The sequence below is a fragment of the Electrona antarctica genome (genome assembly GCF_951216825.1).
Source record: "Electrona antarctica genome assembly, chromosome: 3".
Classification (NCBI taxonomy): Eukaryota; Metazoa; Chordata; class Actinopteri; order Myctophiformes; family Myctophidae; genus Electrona; species Electrona antarctica.
Genome location: NC_136808.1, coordinates 16197840 through 16215580, shown reverse-complemented (window position 1 = coordinate 16215580; position 17741 = coordinate 16197840). Strand labels below are relative to the sequence as shown.

The following is a 17741-nucleotide window of genomic DNA, read 5'->3' as shown; positions in this document are numbered from 1 at the left end:
TGTGTGTGTGTGTGTGTGTGTGTGTGTGTGTGTGTGTGTGTGTGTGTGTGTGTGTGTGTGTGTGTGTGTGTGTGTGTGTGTGCGCACACACGTGCCTGTGTGTGTATGTGTACTATATACTTGAGTGAGGGCCAAATGTCCACACAGTACAGTATAATGCGAGAACTAGACATTGAGGAGAATTTTTCTGGTCCTCCCAAGTAAAGGAGTTTGATCCAAGTTTGATACTGCTGCAATGCACCCAAAATAGCTGATCTACAAGCTCACACGTAAAAATGCATGTGTGTATGTATGCATGCATATTTGCAAGGGTTTGCGGTAGCACAGCTGTGTTGGCAGTGGGAGACAAATCAAAACAGCAATTACAGATAATTGCTCTTTTTCCTTCCAACATATTAAAAAGCATGCAGAGATGAGCTGACATTGTCCCAACATGTGAATAAGGCGGGGATACAAGGAGTGGAGGGTGTTTATTTTTTAGATTTTACAGAACAAGGACAGATTTGAACCTTGTTTTACCAACAACAATGGTTTTCATCAACAGTACCAGCAAAAGAGCACACGTAAAAAGGCTCCCTATTCCAGTTTTCACACTCCATGTTGCATGTGCTTTTTTGCAGATGGGTTCCCAGATTGATCATACTATCACATTACCACCATCTAGGGTTAGGGCAGAGGGAACGACCTCTTTGTTGCCCAGCATCGACAGCGTTTTCCCACCCATGCAGACCCAATGACCCAGACCAGACCTTCATCTCTAAGGTGTCAGGGTGAACATTTCCTTGACTGAGTGTATTGACCTGCATCTACTGGGAGATGAGAAGGTGTCTCCCGAGGACGTTAATCTCCTATAGGGGTTTTCCTTTTGTAACATTTCCTCCTGCATGCTCATCCACTTGGCTTTCAAGTAAGACAATTCCTACAGTGCTCCTGCGGAGAAGCCATGGAGATAGGAGGAAAAAAGAGAGTGGGCGATGAAGCTGCATAAATATTACATCAATTGCAGCGAGGATCGTGCCAAAACAGATCTGCATAAATAAACTATACAGGGCTGTTAGAATATACCTGGAGCACCATGTTCCTGTTTCAAGCAATTCAACTCTGAAGGCAGTGCCTAGATCGTTTTTTTTTACCATTCATTTTTGGTTTCATTTCAGTTTCAAGAGAGTGTACAGAGACAGGAAACCGAGAGCAGAGAGAGAGGAGAGACATTCGAGACAAGACAGGAATCCCATTAAAACTCGTGTTCTCGTGCTCACAAGGAGCATATGGTCTGTGCACTAACTGGCTGTGCCACCAGGCACCCCAGTGCCAGTGCTAAGGACATTCTAATGTAGTTTCATCTGTGGCACATGGAGTGCGACAGAAGAGTACATGAATTTGAGCGTGTCAATACAGATGGAAAACGTACAATGTCTCCATCTCAGAACATTTATCTCCATGGTCGGCAGAAGCACAGAACAGAGACAGAATGTGCTAAATATTCCTCTTCAGAGGAACAAAACAAATTTGAGCTATTGCCAGGGAACTATTGCCTGCAGGGAACCTTCCAAGGCCTTGCGAGGAGAGAGAGAGAGAGAGAGAGAGAGAGAGAGAGAGAGAGAGAGCATCAGATTGGAGAGTTGGTGTATGGTGCCAGCAGTGGTGTAATTTAACCGCGTGCATTTACTCAAGTACTGTACCTTAAAGTAGAATTTTGAAGTACTATCACTTTAATTGACTTCTACTCCACTACATCTCAGAGGCAAATATTGTACTTTTTTTCTCCACTAAAAGTATTTTAAAACTAAGGAGGCCCAATGCCAGAAGGGTAATACAGAGTTAAAATTCTTGCAATGTAATTTGCTGATGAGAGTGTATATCACACCAGAAAAAAAGCATTTGATACATTTGTGTGACACTGTATTAATAAATAATAAAATATAGAGATGAGAGGTTTCTGCTAGACAGAAACGATGAGTATACTTCTTCTACCACTGGGTGCCTCTTCTTCTACCACTGGGTGCCTCTTCTTCTACCACTGGGTGCCTCTTCTTCTACCACTGGGTGCCTCTTCTTCTACCACTGGGTGCCTGCCACTGCCAGCCAACATCCTCATCCTGGGTCAGGGTAGCCTGATTATCAGACTGTAGCTTTCTTGAAGCTTCAGTCTGACATTGTCTCCTGTCTGAGCGATTTCAAGGGGGAGGGGATTAGAATTTCCCTCAACCAGTAGCCATTGGTGTTGTTTTTCCCTCCTTCCTCTGTGTGTTGCGCTGCGTGATGACGCTGAAAACGGGACTCGCCGCTGATTGGTTGTTTGTTAGACAAACCCCCACCACCGATTCTCATTGGATAATACATTTTTGTACCGAAGAAATTATAGGTTCACAGTGCAACACCAGACCAAGAGACTCAGTCCACTCAGAGAGTGGGCGGGGTCTTTGGGCTGGATCCAGGCTAGGGTCAGGGTGCTTTCAGACAAGAAGGTGGGTTAAAGGCTAATGACTGCATGAGTTGGCAGCCATGTCAGCTTCAGTCTTGAGGTTGCCGAGGCAGATAGCTGGACAGAGGTCTGTGCCACAGAGCACCCTGTTCTAATTCATCTTCTGAGCTGAACCACACACTCTCTGCCTGGCTCTCTATGCCTTCACCTGTCTCCCTCTCTCCGCTTCTCTAGCTCAGTAATTGCTGACCGAGCCCACAGAGTTACAACACTGAGACACACACGCACACACGCACACACGCACGCACGCACGCACACACACACACACACACACACACACACACACACACACACACACACACACACACACACACACACACACACACACACACACACACAAACACAAACACACACACACACACACACACACACACACACACACACACACACATACTGTAAGTCCACCTCACCAGTGACAAGCCTCATTACCTTGTGGGATTTCTAAAAGTAGAATCTTGTCAGGTGTCGCAGTACCGCGTCAGGTCATACTAACACAAGCTTGTGTTTACATAATGCGATCGGGAAAGGGTTTACATCTGGGGCCTGTTTCACGAAAGCAGAATTAAATAATCCAGTTATAAACCAAATCCAGGTTTGATAAAGCCTGCTCCGTACGGCCTGGTTTATTCTTTTCCTCTAAAGCCAAGCCAGAAGGAGAGGAGAAGGAGCGAATTTGTCCAGCCAGGATCATAAAGCCAGGCTGAATGCGCATTCACGTATTCCGTTAAAAGACCCTCCTTGACCGTAAACCAATCATGGAACCAAAGACCAGAGGGCGTTCTTGCGTCCCCCGCACTAAACATGTACACTATACTATAGTGTTGCAGAATCCTTGAGGATTGTTCAAAATATGCGAGTGTTTTTATGGAGCTCATAGCCGAAGTTCAGGAGCAGGACCACACCTCCAACGCAGCTACCTCCACCTCCTATCAAGCCACCTCCAATCGGGTCACCTCCACCTGCGTATATAAAGCCCATCCAACCCCTGGTTCTCCCCCCTGTTCTCGCTTTCGTCATCCCACCCCCCCACCCCAATTCTCATCCTACTCCCTCTAACATCTTCGATCCCTAAGGGGGTCTGACGTGCCTCGGGAGCATGCCGGATCCCAGAAGCTTCCCCACCCCGGCTAAATCCCTGACGCCGTCGATGGCTCGTCGATGGCCATCACCTCGTGGTGGCATTCACGATCATCCATTTTGTTTCAATAAAATGTTAAACGTTTTCATTGGTGGTGTGTTCCTTGATAGTGAATTTATCCTTGACGTGTTATCTCACTGGAAAACATGTATTCCATGCACTTTTCTTTGATGTCCAAATAAACAAAACCAATCAATCAACCTTCTTTCTCTCTCTCTCTCTCTCTCTCTCTCTCTCTCTCTCTCTCTCTCTCTCTCTCTCTCTCTCTCTCTCTCTCTCTCTCACACCCTGATTGGATGGCGTCTCCTGGGTGTAAACAAAGTAACACACCATGATGTAGCGGCTCGGAATCCTCTAAAATGCAACCCTTGACTCAGTCTGAGGGCGATACAACTCCAAAGCTTCTCCACAACTAGATCTACTTCTAATCATCCTAATCCCTCAAAAAGAAAGGCAATAGCTAACCGCAGAATAGCATGATGGCAGACATGTTGATTGGATAGCTAGAGATCAGAGGAACATTGACTAATAGCTATCTCCAGGCAGAATAGGCGTGCGTGCGTGCATGCGTGCGTGCATGCGTGCGTGCATGCGTGCGTGCATGCGTGCGTGCGTGCGTGCGTGCGTGCGTGCGTGCGTGCGTGCGTGCGTGCGTGCGTGTACCTTGACCCTGCTGACAGCCTCCTGTGCTTGCATCATTCGTATATTCTTGGAGGGATTCCTCTCAGACAGCAGCTGAGTGGAGCCCAGATAGTTAGCAGCGAAGATGATCCCATCAATCAGGTCCTCTGGCTCACATGGTCCTGGGACTGCACCAGACACAAAGAGAGAGAGAGGGAGGGAGGGAGAGGGAGGATGGCGGTCAATTGGGCAGAAGGACAGATGGAAGTTCAGTGGAATTGGTGCGAGGGCTGAAGGCGTATTGCAATCACAAGTTGCTGTGAGGAGGTCGGAATGGGGTGAGCCATGCCTCTACAGTTGTACATTACATCACACTGAGCAGTGCAATGGCCAGCAGTGTTTATAGGAACCATGAACTGGTGGAGCTGCAGGGCTGGCAGTAGTGTGTGGACTGCAAGGTTATTAGATTTTTAATGGTAATGTGGTTTAGTCGGGGGCAAGATTCAACAAGGTCAGAAAAAGTTTGTAGATCTGATATTTAGTTTTGTGAATACACAATACAGTTTCAGTTTGTTATCTTTTGTGAAGCCCAATTTCTATTTATATTTCAGTTATTTTGATAGTTTTACTGACCTACTGTATAATAACCCTGGCTGACAGTAGGGTGGACTGGAATGACTTATTTATTGTAAATTATTGGAATTATTGATCTGCTTCTGCGATATGTAGATGTGGACTTTAAGAGACCCACTCTTGATGTGAGAAACAGAAAGGCCCCTTTCATATCATGTCATCATGTTTACAACTGCCCAGAGGCTAGCTCCGAGCCGAGAAGATGATACCAAGCCTCTGAGTCTGATACTGAAAGCAGCAGAATTCCTCCGAATCAATAAGGCTAATTGCATTTACAAACTCATTGTGACTGAATCACCAAGCAACCTTCTGGCAAAGAGACAGAAGAACAACAACAATAATAAACAATAATGAACAATAATACTACTACAAATACTAATAATAGTACTACTACTACTAGTACTACTACCAGTGGTGTCATGGTGATTTTTTTTACTGGTACCACGGAACGTCACACGCACGCACACGCATGTGCACGTGTGTGCATCGCGGCATGCACACAGAACGGCTGCATATAGCCTAAGTCTATTGTTAAATAGTGTATGAGAGTTTTAGACACACAACACAAACACAAAAGTAGACTTCAAATAGTCAGACAAACATCTTTACTGCACACTAGCGAAAACCTAGACCACTGGGTACTTGGTGTGTCTTGGAAACTGGTGACGCGAGGTCGATTAGATGTGTCTTCTCTTGAATCTAGGGGGGCGCTTTCTAGCGTGCGCGCACATGCACCGTTCCGTCCCTGCGTGTCCACTGACTAGTAGTCAGTGACTACTACTACTACTAATAATTACTAATAATAATATACAATTTTTAGTATTATTAGTATAGGCTAATGGGATGGATAACTTACCATCAACAAAGCTGGGGAACGATGCAGCTTTCTTTGTTGGCTGGAAAACAAAAGCAGCATGTTGACAAATGAACCTCTCAGTAGAATGAGCATCTACGTGTCCTGGCTCCTGAGCTATTGTTTCTAACAACAGATGAATGCAAAACAGAGAAGATCAACAGGATATACGTAAATAATCTGTTCAATGGTACAACAGACAGTACCCTGTCATTCATCGCTGTGGGCAGGGTATTGTAAATTATCGGTACTGTCTGTGTACGTGTCTGTAGACAAAAAAAACTTTCAATAGACCATTGAGGTCAGACATAGAAAAAGAGATGTTGGTGCAAACAGTGCCATTGAGCTATATTATATATGTGCCGGAAGTTGTGGTGCAACAGTTATAACAGGTAACATCCGTAGCTTTGGGGTGAGCACTTCATATTTAGAATTCGTACAGGGGAAATGTACAGGCCTTAAACACAGAACTTTAGGGAAAGGTACCAAGGCCAAAGACCCAAGATAAAATAAATCTAGGGCAGTCTCGACCCAAGGCTACTGTGCAGCATACACGGGGTGCATACTTAGTTTAGACTAGTCATTGGTTAGACATGGGTTAAGGTTAGGTTTAGATGTGCTGCCCCGTGGGAGGTTAGGTTTAGGGTGAGGGTTTGAGATAGGTTGTAGTTGTAGGACTAATGACTGGTCTAACCAATGACTAGTATAAACCAAAAACTGTCTAAACTAAGTACTGCACCCCCCTCCACAGGTAGAGAGTGCAGAAGGGGCGTGGCATTGGACCATGAGATGTAATCTTGCATGGTGCGTGGGAAACTGAGTTGGAGATAGGTTGGATGCTCAAAATAGAAAACACCTGACATCTTGAAATGAAAATCACCAAAATGCCATCCCTGCAGAATGCTCTACCATGAATAAATGGAGAAATGGGAAAAGGAGGCTGTCAGGTGAGGCTGTAGAGAATGCAGTGAAGCCCAGACAGAGAAAGATGAGGCTGGGTATAGGAGCTGCTGAGATATAACACTCCACAGTCTGCAGCCTTCTATATTACTGGATCTTCAAACCTGCACATCGTTGCTTCCATATTTCAACTTTGTCATATTGTTTAGGAAATTAATGCCCTACGCCAAAAGCAGCAACAAATTGCAGCGATGTGACATACAGTAGGTTTGCTATTTTTGAATTTTCTTAAGTGAAAGTGGTTAAGTCTATCTGTGGGATTTATGAATATTGAACCAAAGAAAAGTATTAACAAGAGCTTGTGGCAAAAATAATGACTTCATTGTATCTAATACCACGTTCTGAAAAATAGCCGTTTTGGACATCCAATAGTGAAGATATCCAACACAGACCCCAGTTTATTGCAGCTGCGAGTGTGTGTGTGTGTGTGTGTGGACACATCTATGGCAGACATCTGTGAAAAATGACTCTCATAAAACTGCACGCTTCAAACACTTTTCAATTACAAGCACACTATCAAGCCATACACCTAGGTTATGGGATGGGGGATGTAATTACGCAATTATTCCTTTACTCGGATGGGATGTTCACATAACTGCACGCACGCACTCACACAAACAAACACACACAGACAGACACAGACACAGACACAGACACAGACACAAACACAGACACACACACACACACACACACACACACACACACACGCACGCACACGCACACGCACACACACACACACACACACACACACACACACACGCACGCACACGCACGCACACGCGTGCGCACATAAACACGCACAGTAATGCATTATCTATCTTGACATGCAAGGTAACGAACGGTGCTAATTTACACATTGTAAGGTTAATGAAGGAACATGGTATGATAACAGCCAGCATCATCTTACCTCTGGAACATTGTTGTTCTCCAGGGGGACATTGAGGTCGGAGCGCTGCTGTTTCCTAGGCTGCTCAGCACCGTTGTTTCCCTGGGTCACAGAGGAAGGTGCAGGGAGGGAGTCACATACAGTAGATATAGAACAGAGATTCTCAAAGGACAGTAAGTTATACTTACTGTAATTACAATTTTGAGGTACTTTTACTTGAGCGGAGTATTTCCAATTTTCGTTACTTTTATTTTTACTCCACTAAATCTTAGAGGCAAATATTGTACTTTTACTCTACTACAATTATTTTACAACTTTAGTTACTGGTTACTTTGTAGATTGAGATTATTGCAAAACCACATCCCTACATATACTTCAGCTATTTGAAAAAGATTTTTATACATGTGAAATGTGACATTTTGCAGAACGAGTACTTTTACTTTTGGTACTTTCATTATAATTTGATGCCAATAAATTCGTCCTTTTACTCAAGTAAATATAGAATACCGGACTTTTACTCATTAACAGAGTTTTTTTTCTCCATTATGGTATTAATACTTTTACTACATTCCCTCCCGCCAGGCGGCGATCTGTGGCCATGCAGTGCAAGCAAAATGCACAAAATAGCTATAGAAGAAGAGCCGTGATCCGGAAGATTGAACCAGAAGTGTTAATCGGCCATTTTCTACTAAAGGTCGGGTTGTAATCTGTCATCTGTTACATTTATTTGCTAACCGGGATGTCGAAATAATGTTTTATTAAGCCCCGAACATCGTCGTTTACCTCATTCTTAGCCCTAAAGCCACTAAAGACCGCGTGCACGGGTGCGGATTTGGGGGATTTTCGCCTGCTTCTACCATGGATGCTAGCGGTGGCTAGCGACAGAAGCCAAAATCCGGTAAAAATATTATTCATTCTGGATCAATGCTCTTCTCGTGAATGGCGTAGGAGGGTTTAATAGCTTTCCACAAGATATCTCGATGGATTGTGTTAAGTAAAACATGTGAGTACTTCTTCGATCACTGCAGACCTGTAAGGGTCTGTAAGATATCTATATGATATTATCTGGAATATCAGGAGCAAAACTGTGTGCAGACGTTTATCATTTGAATCCATCTGCAACCCTGTCACAGGGTTCCTGGACCCCACTTTGAGAACCACTGCTGGAATAGAATACTGCTGCATAATTCAAACTTTCATAAGCTGTATGAGGTACAATATCACTGGTAATGAAACCCAGCTGGTAACAAAACCCCTTTCTCCACTGCACGGTGTAATGGAAAGTGATGAAGTGAAAAGCGTATAGAAAAAGGACTTGCTATTGAGACTGAATTGAAACAGCTTACTGGCTCACAAGTCCCAATTCCGTATCAGTATTCGTCACTTAACAACAATATACAGTCATTAAAATCATCTGATTCATTTTGTTGTCCTTTGGCAGGACGACCTTCGGTCACAATAACATATAGGCTCCTCGTGGCTTACAGGGTGCAATGTTTTCCTCCTCCAACAGGATGTGTACTACTGTGCTGTTCTCCCTGTACATTTCCTCCTCCAACAGGATGTGTACTACTGTGCTGTTCTCCCTGTACATTTCCTCCTCCAACAGGATGTGTACTACTGTGCTGAGCTCACTATACGTTTCACTAAATCCAGCATCTCCAGCAAAACAAGGATGTTCTTTAGTGATAAAGCTTCCATTAAGGCACCCTATGCATATGCATTTGTCAACTAATAGTGGTATCCTATCCTAGTGCCCAGCGCAAAACATATCCTCTGATAGGAGAGGATTGGATGATCATCTGTCTGCTTGCGTGGGACTCATCAGAAACCACAGTGGACTGAGTGTACAAATGTAATCTAGTTATGTCGTCTGACCCACTTGACGGCTAACAGTGTGTGGCACACAGAGATCTGAATGCATGCACACTTGCACACGCACGCACGCACGCACGCACGCACGCACGCACGCACGCACGCACGCACGCACGCACGCACGCACGCACGCACACATGCACACGCACACACACACACACACACACACACACACACACACAGTACTGTATGGCAGGTGCATAACAGCATGCTGCCCACAGGATGCACATACTCTACTCCTCACACCATCTCACTTTGTTGGCAGAAGGGCTCTGCTGTGTGTGTGTGTGTGTGTGTGTGTGTGTGTGTGTGTGTGTGTGTGTGTGTGTGTGTGTGTGTGTGTGTGTGTGTGTGTGTGTGTGTGTGTGTGTGTGCGTGTGCGTGTGCGTGTGCGTGTGTGTTTGTGTGTGTGTGCGCGCATTATGTACATATTACTATTAATCTGGTGTCCGTGAGGTCAGATGTAGAGTTGCTGGCCGGCTCCATATATGCAGATCTAGTACGTCGTAGCCGTACATGTATGGCTATCCAGGGTTTGATGAGGTCAGTGTCGTGATCTTCATATATGGAGATTTGATCTCCTTACGCCCCCCTCTTTCTTCTTTCTTTTCTTTGTTTTTCTTGGAAAAAATTATGGGAAATTGGGGACTAAGCCCAAAAACTAATTTCACCCACTTTTCTTTAACTGTAAAATTGTGACAGTAATATAAAGCTGATTCTGATTCTATTTTGCCAATTTTTGAAATGCAATAATTCTATAAAAATCGAGTGTGTGTGTGAGAGACGACGACGAGGGTGGGCCATTGCAAGAGATGTGAAAGGGGAGGAAAAACTCTTCATAGGATGGAAATAATCAAAATGTCATGTGAGCACATGAACCCCCACACCACAAATCTCTTTTTAATCATCTGTAGCACAAGGGTCTGCTGTAGAGCTTTTGAAACAGCCTGGCCGCCCACACTCTAGTCATGCTCTGACACTGTTATCTACGCCAGAGGCTCCCACACTTTCCATTTCAAGGACGCCCAAATGGCCCCAGCTTTCTTTCAGAACAGCTTCCACCCGTCTGTTGAACAGAGCCTGAACACCGCCTGTCACCAGGCTGGCCTGCATGCCACACTAGAACACTTCTTGACGGACACTCATTTGACGGACTGCTTTTCCTTTGTGGATCTACCATGTGGATTGTTACCTCACCACTATTTTTGAGTGGTGCAACCACTCCAAGGAACAGCAATGTCCGTGTTAACCTATGTTTGTGTGTGACTATGTTTCTATGTTTGTGTGTGACTATGTTACTATGAGTACCAGTAGGGGCGCTGTTGTGCCAGAAACAGAGAGAGAGAGATAGTGCTGCACTGTTGCCTGCTAATGAGAGAGGGGGGGGGGGGGGGGGGGGGGGGGGAGTTGCACCACGGGTGTGATTTCTTTTTTTACCTATCTTCTTATGTGAACTTGCTGTTGTGCTGCTACCTTTTGCACCTTACAACAATACATGTATGTCTAACATGTCTAACAGGTGACCACCTCCCCTTCCTTTTTCTTTCTTTCACGTACATATAGTGTTTGGTATTTTGTCGATTTTGAGACTAGTGAGGACCTAGTGGACACTTTTTCATGATTGGCTGCCTCTAGCGCCTCTAAGCCAATGGGAGATAAAACCCATAGTCTGAACGCTGCAACGTGAAGCCGTATCGTCTAAGTCAATGGGAGATAAAACCCATAGTCTGAACGCTGCAACGTGAAGCCGTATCGTCTAAGTCAATGGGAGATAAAACCCATAGTCTGAACGCTGCAACGTGAAGCCGTATCGTCTAAGTCAATGGGAGATAAAATTTATCTATTCTATTAATTGATTGCATAGTCTGCATAGTTTATTCATTGATTGCATAGGGCCTAAATGGAAACAAGACTGCAATGACTTTTTTTGTGCTATCCCTTTCAGACTAAGGGCTCCATTTTCGTCACCGCTAAACCTCTTATCCCTAAACTTCTTTGCCTTTTTTTTACTATTTTGAAAAACATTTTTGAATAGTTCAACTAGCCAATCTACATTGACACGTTGTGAGCTTGTAGACTGGCCATTTTAACTATTCTAAAATGTTTTGCAAAATAGTAAAAAAAGGCAAAGAAGTTCAGGGATATGGGGTTTAGCGGTCACGAAAATGGAGTCCAAAGTGTTTGACTGTACTCTGCTGCTGTTTTACATTTCTGTCTAATAAACTATTCAATCAATCAATCAATAACCTCATGTACGTAACATACCAACCTCATGTACATAAATCTGCTGCTTATTATGCAATGTGAATGTATGTAGTTATCTTAGCAACGACTGATTCCCCCCCGCGGGATAATAAAGGTATATCTATCTATATATCTATCTATTATCTAACGAATCAACGAAATGATGGAGCATGCATGAACACTAATTTCACCCATTGATTTATTATACATGTGATGTGACAAATATATCTGATTCTCATTCAGCTTCTGACTGGTGGCCCTGGAAAATGGCGTAAAAATAAAAACACCATCAAAAAGAATACATTTTTCGCATGATCTACACAGCATGTGCTTTCTCAGTACTCTCTCTTTCCCTCTTCAAGAGGTTTCTTGGTTTCTGTGTGAGTGATAAGCTAATGAACTCCCCGGAGCATTGCATTATTGATGGTGAATAATATATGTTTGTCTCAAAGCAGAGGATCCACCCCAAACTTGAAGAACATCAACAGGGAGAAGAGAAAGAGAGAGAGAGAGAGAGAGAGAGAGAGAGAGAGAGAGAGAGAGAGAGAGAGAGAGAGAGAGAGGTAGAAGCTGACTTTCAAAGATAACTTTGATCCCAGTTTTACTCTTGATCTGTCAGTATAGTGGATAATCAGTTTCAAAGGGGAATGAATGCAACAATTAACATCAAATCGACTGGAATTCAGCTAAATCTGTCTTTCAGGTTATTTCAGGTTATATTATAACCTGTCATTTCTACCTAACTACTACATAGCTGTGTTGTCAAACCCCTGTTGCGGTGTGGAAACGGCTCGCTTTACCTGCCATTTTACCAACTAGAGTAAATGCTCTGGCAGATACAGTGTCACTGACGTGCATCAAGTTAAGCAACTTGATCATATTGGAAGTGTCAAATAGTCTACTACAATCGTTCGTGCGTGCGTGCGTGCGTGCATGCGTGCGTGCGTGCGTGCGTGCGTGCGTGCGTGCGTGCGTGCGTGTGTTTGTGTGTGTATTACATCCCTTATAATTGAAGTCGGCACTCGGCTGTTGCTGTCTGATGCAATTGAAATGATCAATTAATAATTGTGGTGCAGCCAAATAGACGATTTGACAATTCCAATTTGCAGGGTCATATCTGCCGATACCGATTCTGACCGATTCCGATATTCTACAGAGGACCACAATGGAAACAAGCCTAGGCCCAAAATATTCAATCAATCAATAAATATGCTCTTTTTTCCAAGTGTCTGTTTTCACTACTGAATGAGATGAGTACACTAATTAAATTTAGAATTTAACCATTGATGGTCACATTATTATTGCGTCATCAACATTGGTGAAAATAATCTGGATTATTTTTAGACTGATCCGATTCCAATATGGTACACCAGGTAGAAAGAAGCTAAAACAGAAACCTATATTTGAATCTAAAATAGAACAAAGTTTCACAAACATCTACAGTGCCATCATTTTGGTAACATCTCACCTGCTCCTGCGACCACCTCTGCCGGTCCTCAGGGGTGCGCAGGTGCACCTTGAAGCCCCTCTGGAGGTCAGGGTTGTTGTGGCGCGCAGAGGGCAGGTTGAGCGACTTGGGTCTGCTGTCATGGCGATGGTGAGGTGGCAGGAACGGGGCGGCGTCGGCCTTGATGTGTGTGTAGTCCACCCCCGGCGGGGGGTCCTGGGCAAGCTCCTCTGGGCTCATGTCAGTGCCACTGCTCAGGCTGCCCATGCTCATGCTCATCTTGATCTCGGCCACGATCTGATCGATGTCCTCCTCTGCCTCCTCGCCGGTCTCGCCCTCTACCACGAGCACCCTGCGGCCACGGTACGGCGAGACGCGCGTCACAGAGTTCCCGTTGTCCTCCGGGGCGTAGTAGTCTCCTGTGTAGGACCTCTCGTGTCTCCCCGCCTCCTCTTCCTCCTCATCGTCATTGGGACAGTAGCCCTCGCTCTCGGCCTCGTCCTCTCCTTGGCCTCCCCGTCGGGGACGCAGGGCATCCTGTACGGAGGGCTGGTGGCGGCGGTGGTGTTGGTGGTGTTGATGGTGGTCCAGGATGGGTTCTGGCCGTCCATCATATATCTGCTCGTCGGGATCTTGTTCCACCACCTCACAGCGCACCTCTCCCACCTCCTCCCCACCAGCCCACTGCTCCTCTGCTCTCTGCTTCTTCTGGCCCGTCCACTCCACCTCCTCCTCCCCTGCTCTGACCTGGCCTTCTTCTCTGCTCCTCATCTCCACATTCTCTTCCCTCATGTCCTCCTCTTCGCCCTCTCTCCACTCCTCTCTTATCACCTCCTCCTCTACTCCCTCTTTCCACTCCTCTCTTACCCCCTCCTCCTCTTCTCCTCCCTCTCTCCACTCCTCTTTTACACCCTCCTCCTCTTCTCCTCCCTCTCTCCACTCCTCTCTTACCCCCTCCTCCTCTTCTCCTCCCTCTCTCCACTCCTCTCTTACACCCGCCTCCTCTTCTCCTCCCTCTCTCCACTCCTCTCTTACACCCGCCTCCTCTTCTCCTCCCTCTCTCCACTCCTCTCTTACCCCCTCCTCCTCTTCCCCCTCTCTCCACTCCTCTTTTATCCCCTCCTCTTCTCCCTCTCTCCACTCCTCTCTTACCCCCTCCTCTACTCCTCCCTCTCTCCACTCCTCTTTTACACCCTCCTCCTCTTCTCCTCCCTCTCTCCACTCCTCTCTTACCCCCTCCTCCTCTTCCCCCTCTCTCCACTCCTCTCTTACCCCCTCCTCCTCTTCCCCCTCTCTCCACTCCTCTCTTACCCCCTCCTCTTCTCCTCCCTCTCTCCACTCCTCTCTTACCCCCTCCTCCTCTTCCCCCTCTCTCCACTCCGTCCTCACCTCCTCCTCCTCCTCTGCTCCCCCCTCTGTCCACTCCTCCCTAACCCCCCGCTGCCCTTCATCTCCATCATCTTCCACCCATTCTGGGTCTCTGGGATCGCCGTTGCCCTCCTTCCCCCCTTCGACCCACTCCTCCACAGCCTCTTGGCATTCCTCCGTATTGGCTTCGCCCGACTGGGCGGTGATGGCGCCGTCCCCCTGGCCATGGGCATGGCCATGGGTGCAGTCCCCCTCGCCATGGGCATGGCCAGGGGCGCAGTCCCCCTCGCCATGGGCATGGCCAGGGTCTCCCTGGGAACTACAGTCCATGCCCTCCAGGTAGCTGTCATCCTCTGGACAGTAGCGGATGTAGTAGGTCACACCCTCGTCCTCCTCGGCCAGACCTGGAGGCATTCAGAACAGAAAATAAGGGACACATTGCACAGGAGTTTACAAATGACCAATTTTTCATATACATTTTTGAGGGGCGCTAGCCCCTCCTATATACGGTACAGGTTTAATGTTTGTTTTTAGTTCAATGTTTGTTTTAAATGTTTTTTGTTCAATGATTGTCATAGTTGCAAGTTGTCGCATGGTGCACAAATAGAACATGCATGCGTTGTAGCATGTAGATCTGTTCTTTTTAGAATGCGCCACAGCCTACGCACAGTTATGACGTAGCATGCGACCGGTGCGATGAGCAGTTCCACAACAGAAAGATCAGAGAGAGTGGTGGAACATAGAATTCATGTATCAGCATTATTTTGAATTGTTGTCTGTCAAAGATGCCAAGAATATTAATATCCTTTGCATGACAAAAAAAACACTTTCCTCAGCGAAAAATACAACGTTGAAGCATGTGTTTAGGTTTAGAGACGCACAAGCATGTTAAGCTGACTGAAAACACGGATCGCCCCCTACGCAAGCAAAACAACAGAGACTGGATTTCAGTAGAGATACCACCGGCACGTTAAATGGAGACTGTCTGTGAAGAAGCTCGTCGCTGGTTGTAGTGTAGACTAGACTCACTGTAGAGGAGATGTTACCCGTATCCACAGTTGATTCGCCAATCACCCTCATCCATCATACTGATAATAGTCCATCAAAAGTAACAAGTAATAAGTACCGGTAATATAATATTATTACTTTTTCTAAGGAGCAATAAGTAATAAGTAACATATTACTCTCCTAAGTAATATTGCCCAACACTGCCTGCCAGTGAGGAGCCCCCACCAGGAGGATGTAGAGCCTCTCGTGCTACTACTCCTCCCGCCCACTCCCCGCTGACAGGTGCTGCCCATTGGACTACAGGTCGTATGTGCAATGACCAATATCAACCGGCTTCCCTCCCCCGAACATGGGCCAGTTGTGTTCGTATAGAAGACGCCCAACAAAGCCAGATGCACCATGGTGGATTAGAACCCACAACCCCTGTGGTGGTGGACAGGAACTTTACCACTGCGCCACCTGGGAGCCTTTGACTCATACATCTTGATCACATGACCCCAGGGATAATGTATACTGATTTGTGTGAGTTTTGGACAAAAGCTGTAGGAAAATGTAATCCGGCACAAATGGCCTATAAGTTGTGTCACGAATCACGATCCAAGGAATCCAGAGAAAAATAAGATGAATATACGACCATGGTTAAATTATCTGAGTTAACAGAAGTTTTCGCCAGCTCCTGCATTACAAACAGGAACAGTTCAAGAGTTATAGGCCAAAACGTCAAGTGGGCTGTTGTAGGGCCACCATGAGATTTGAAAAAATTGGGATGGAGGTTATTCCTTAGTTTAGTGGGAGTGTGCGTGCAAAGCTTCCCAGCAATCGGGCGCTGCATTCATGATTTGTGGCCAAAGACCCTCCAGAAAAATGTGATTATATGCAATCGCAAACGGTGCATATTATGCACGACGTGTCAATTATCTTTCAAAAAGGGCGCATAATCAAAACTTCCTGCATATTTTGAAACTTCTCAAATAAAATCACTTAAAACCCAGCATATTTCACAACTTTCCGCATATTTCACAACTTTTTGCATATTTTAAACTTTTCTCATATATATAAAAATGTCATTTTTCATCACAAAATCAAGGATTTTAGCCTGCATAATGTGTTTTTCTGGAGGGTCTAAATATTGCCAATCGGAATAGAATATGAGAAATATGACAAATACATCTTTATCACATGACTACATACAGTAGATAATGTATACCGGTTTGCGTGAGGTTTGGACAAAATCTGTAGGAGTAGTAACAAAACCTGTGTTTAGCAAAAAATAGTCTCATGGTGGCGCTATAACTGGCCGATTAAAAAAAAACCTGTGAGCTTGTAGATCGGCTAATTTCGGTTTATTTTGTGATGCACCTCCACCTTGAGGGATGGTTGTGGTTATAAAGGAAACAGAAAGGGGAAAGAAATCACAGAACTTCACAGCTTCTGAACGGTTTCAGGTTCTGGGTTACGCCTTTTCAGCTGAAAGGATCCAAAAGTGTCAACATGCTGCACTGACCTTCATCGTAGTCGTCATCGTCGTCCGAGGTGTTGTTGATGTAGTCGGAGCTGGAGTCTTCATCCAGGCTGTCCGTCCCGGCATGGTGGAAGCCCACTCGCTGGAGGTCGTTGTTGTTGCGGTTGCGTTCTGGTGTGGAGGGTGTGGCTGGCCTCTTCTCCTCTGGCTGTGGCTCAGCAACCCGCTCCACACCAACCTCCACATCTACCTTCACGTCTTGCTCTGGCCTGTGGCAATCCAAGTCATGTGGCCTTGGAGCGGGATACTGTGCCTTACAGGGTCTGGGAGGGGCCTTCTGATCACGTGACTCTTTGGGGTAACGGACGGGGCGTTGCCGAAAGGGGAGTGACTTCTGGTCACGTGGTTCAGTTGGATGAGGAGCGGAGCAGGGGGCGGGGACTGAAGCGGCCATGTTGTTTCCTCCACCTGTCCCTGGCCTCTTCCTGTGAGCCATGATTGGCTGCTTACAGGCCATTCATTGCAATTGATTTGCTCCTGAAAGATAAACATAAACAGACACAGCTTTAGGACACTGACACTGAAAGATAAACATATAAGACACATCTTAGGACACTGATACTGAAAGATAAACATAAGACACAGCACAGCTTTAGGACACTGACACTGAATCCTCTACAGCCCAGAATACAACATCCAGTCTTCCAGTCCTTTACTATACTAATGTAGACACAAATGCATTGTGTGTAAGTGAGTGCAGG

The 17741-nt window shown here is 45.7% G+C and overlaps 1 protein-coding gene across 1 annotated transcript in view; it reads right to left on the bottom strand.

Moving 5' to 3' along the window:
• apba2b (amyloid beta (A4) precursor protein-binding, family A, member 2b) overlaps positions 1-17497 on the bottom strand; it is a gene marked incomplete at both ends in the record, with an annotated part of 30072 nt that extends 12575 nt beyond the window's left edge. The window contains 6 exons of the mRNA XM_079496221.1: positions 4287-4432; positions 5734-5770; positions 7598-7678; positions 13164-14030; positions 14532-14914; positions 17023-17497. Of these exons, the coding sequence (XP_079352347.1) occupies positions 4287-4432; positions 5734-5770; positions 7598-7678; positions 13164-14030; positions 14532-14914; positions 17023-17497 (1989 nt within the window). The remainder of the gene's footprint in view (positions 1-4286; positions 4433-5733; positions 5771-7597; positions 7679-13163; positions 14031-14531; positions 14915-17022) is intronic.
• Between the last annotated feature and the right edge of the window lie 244 nt (positions 17498-17741).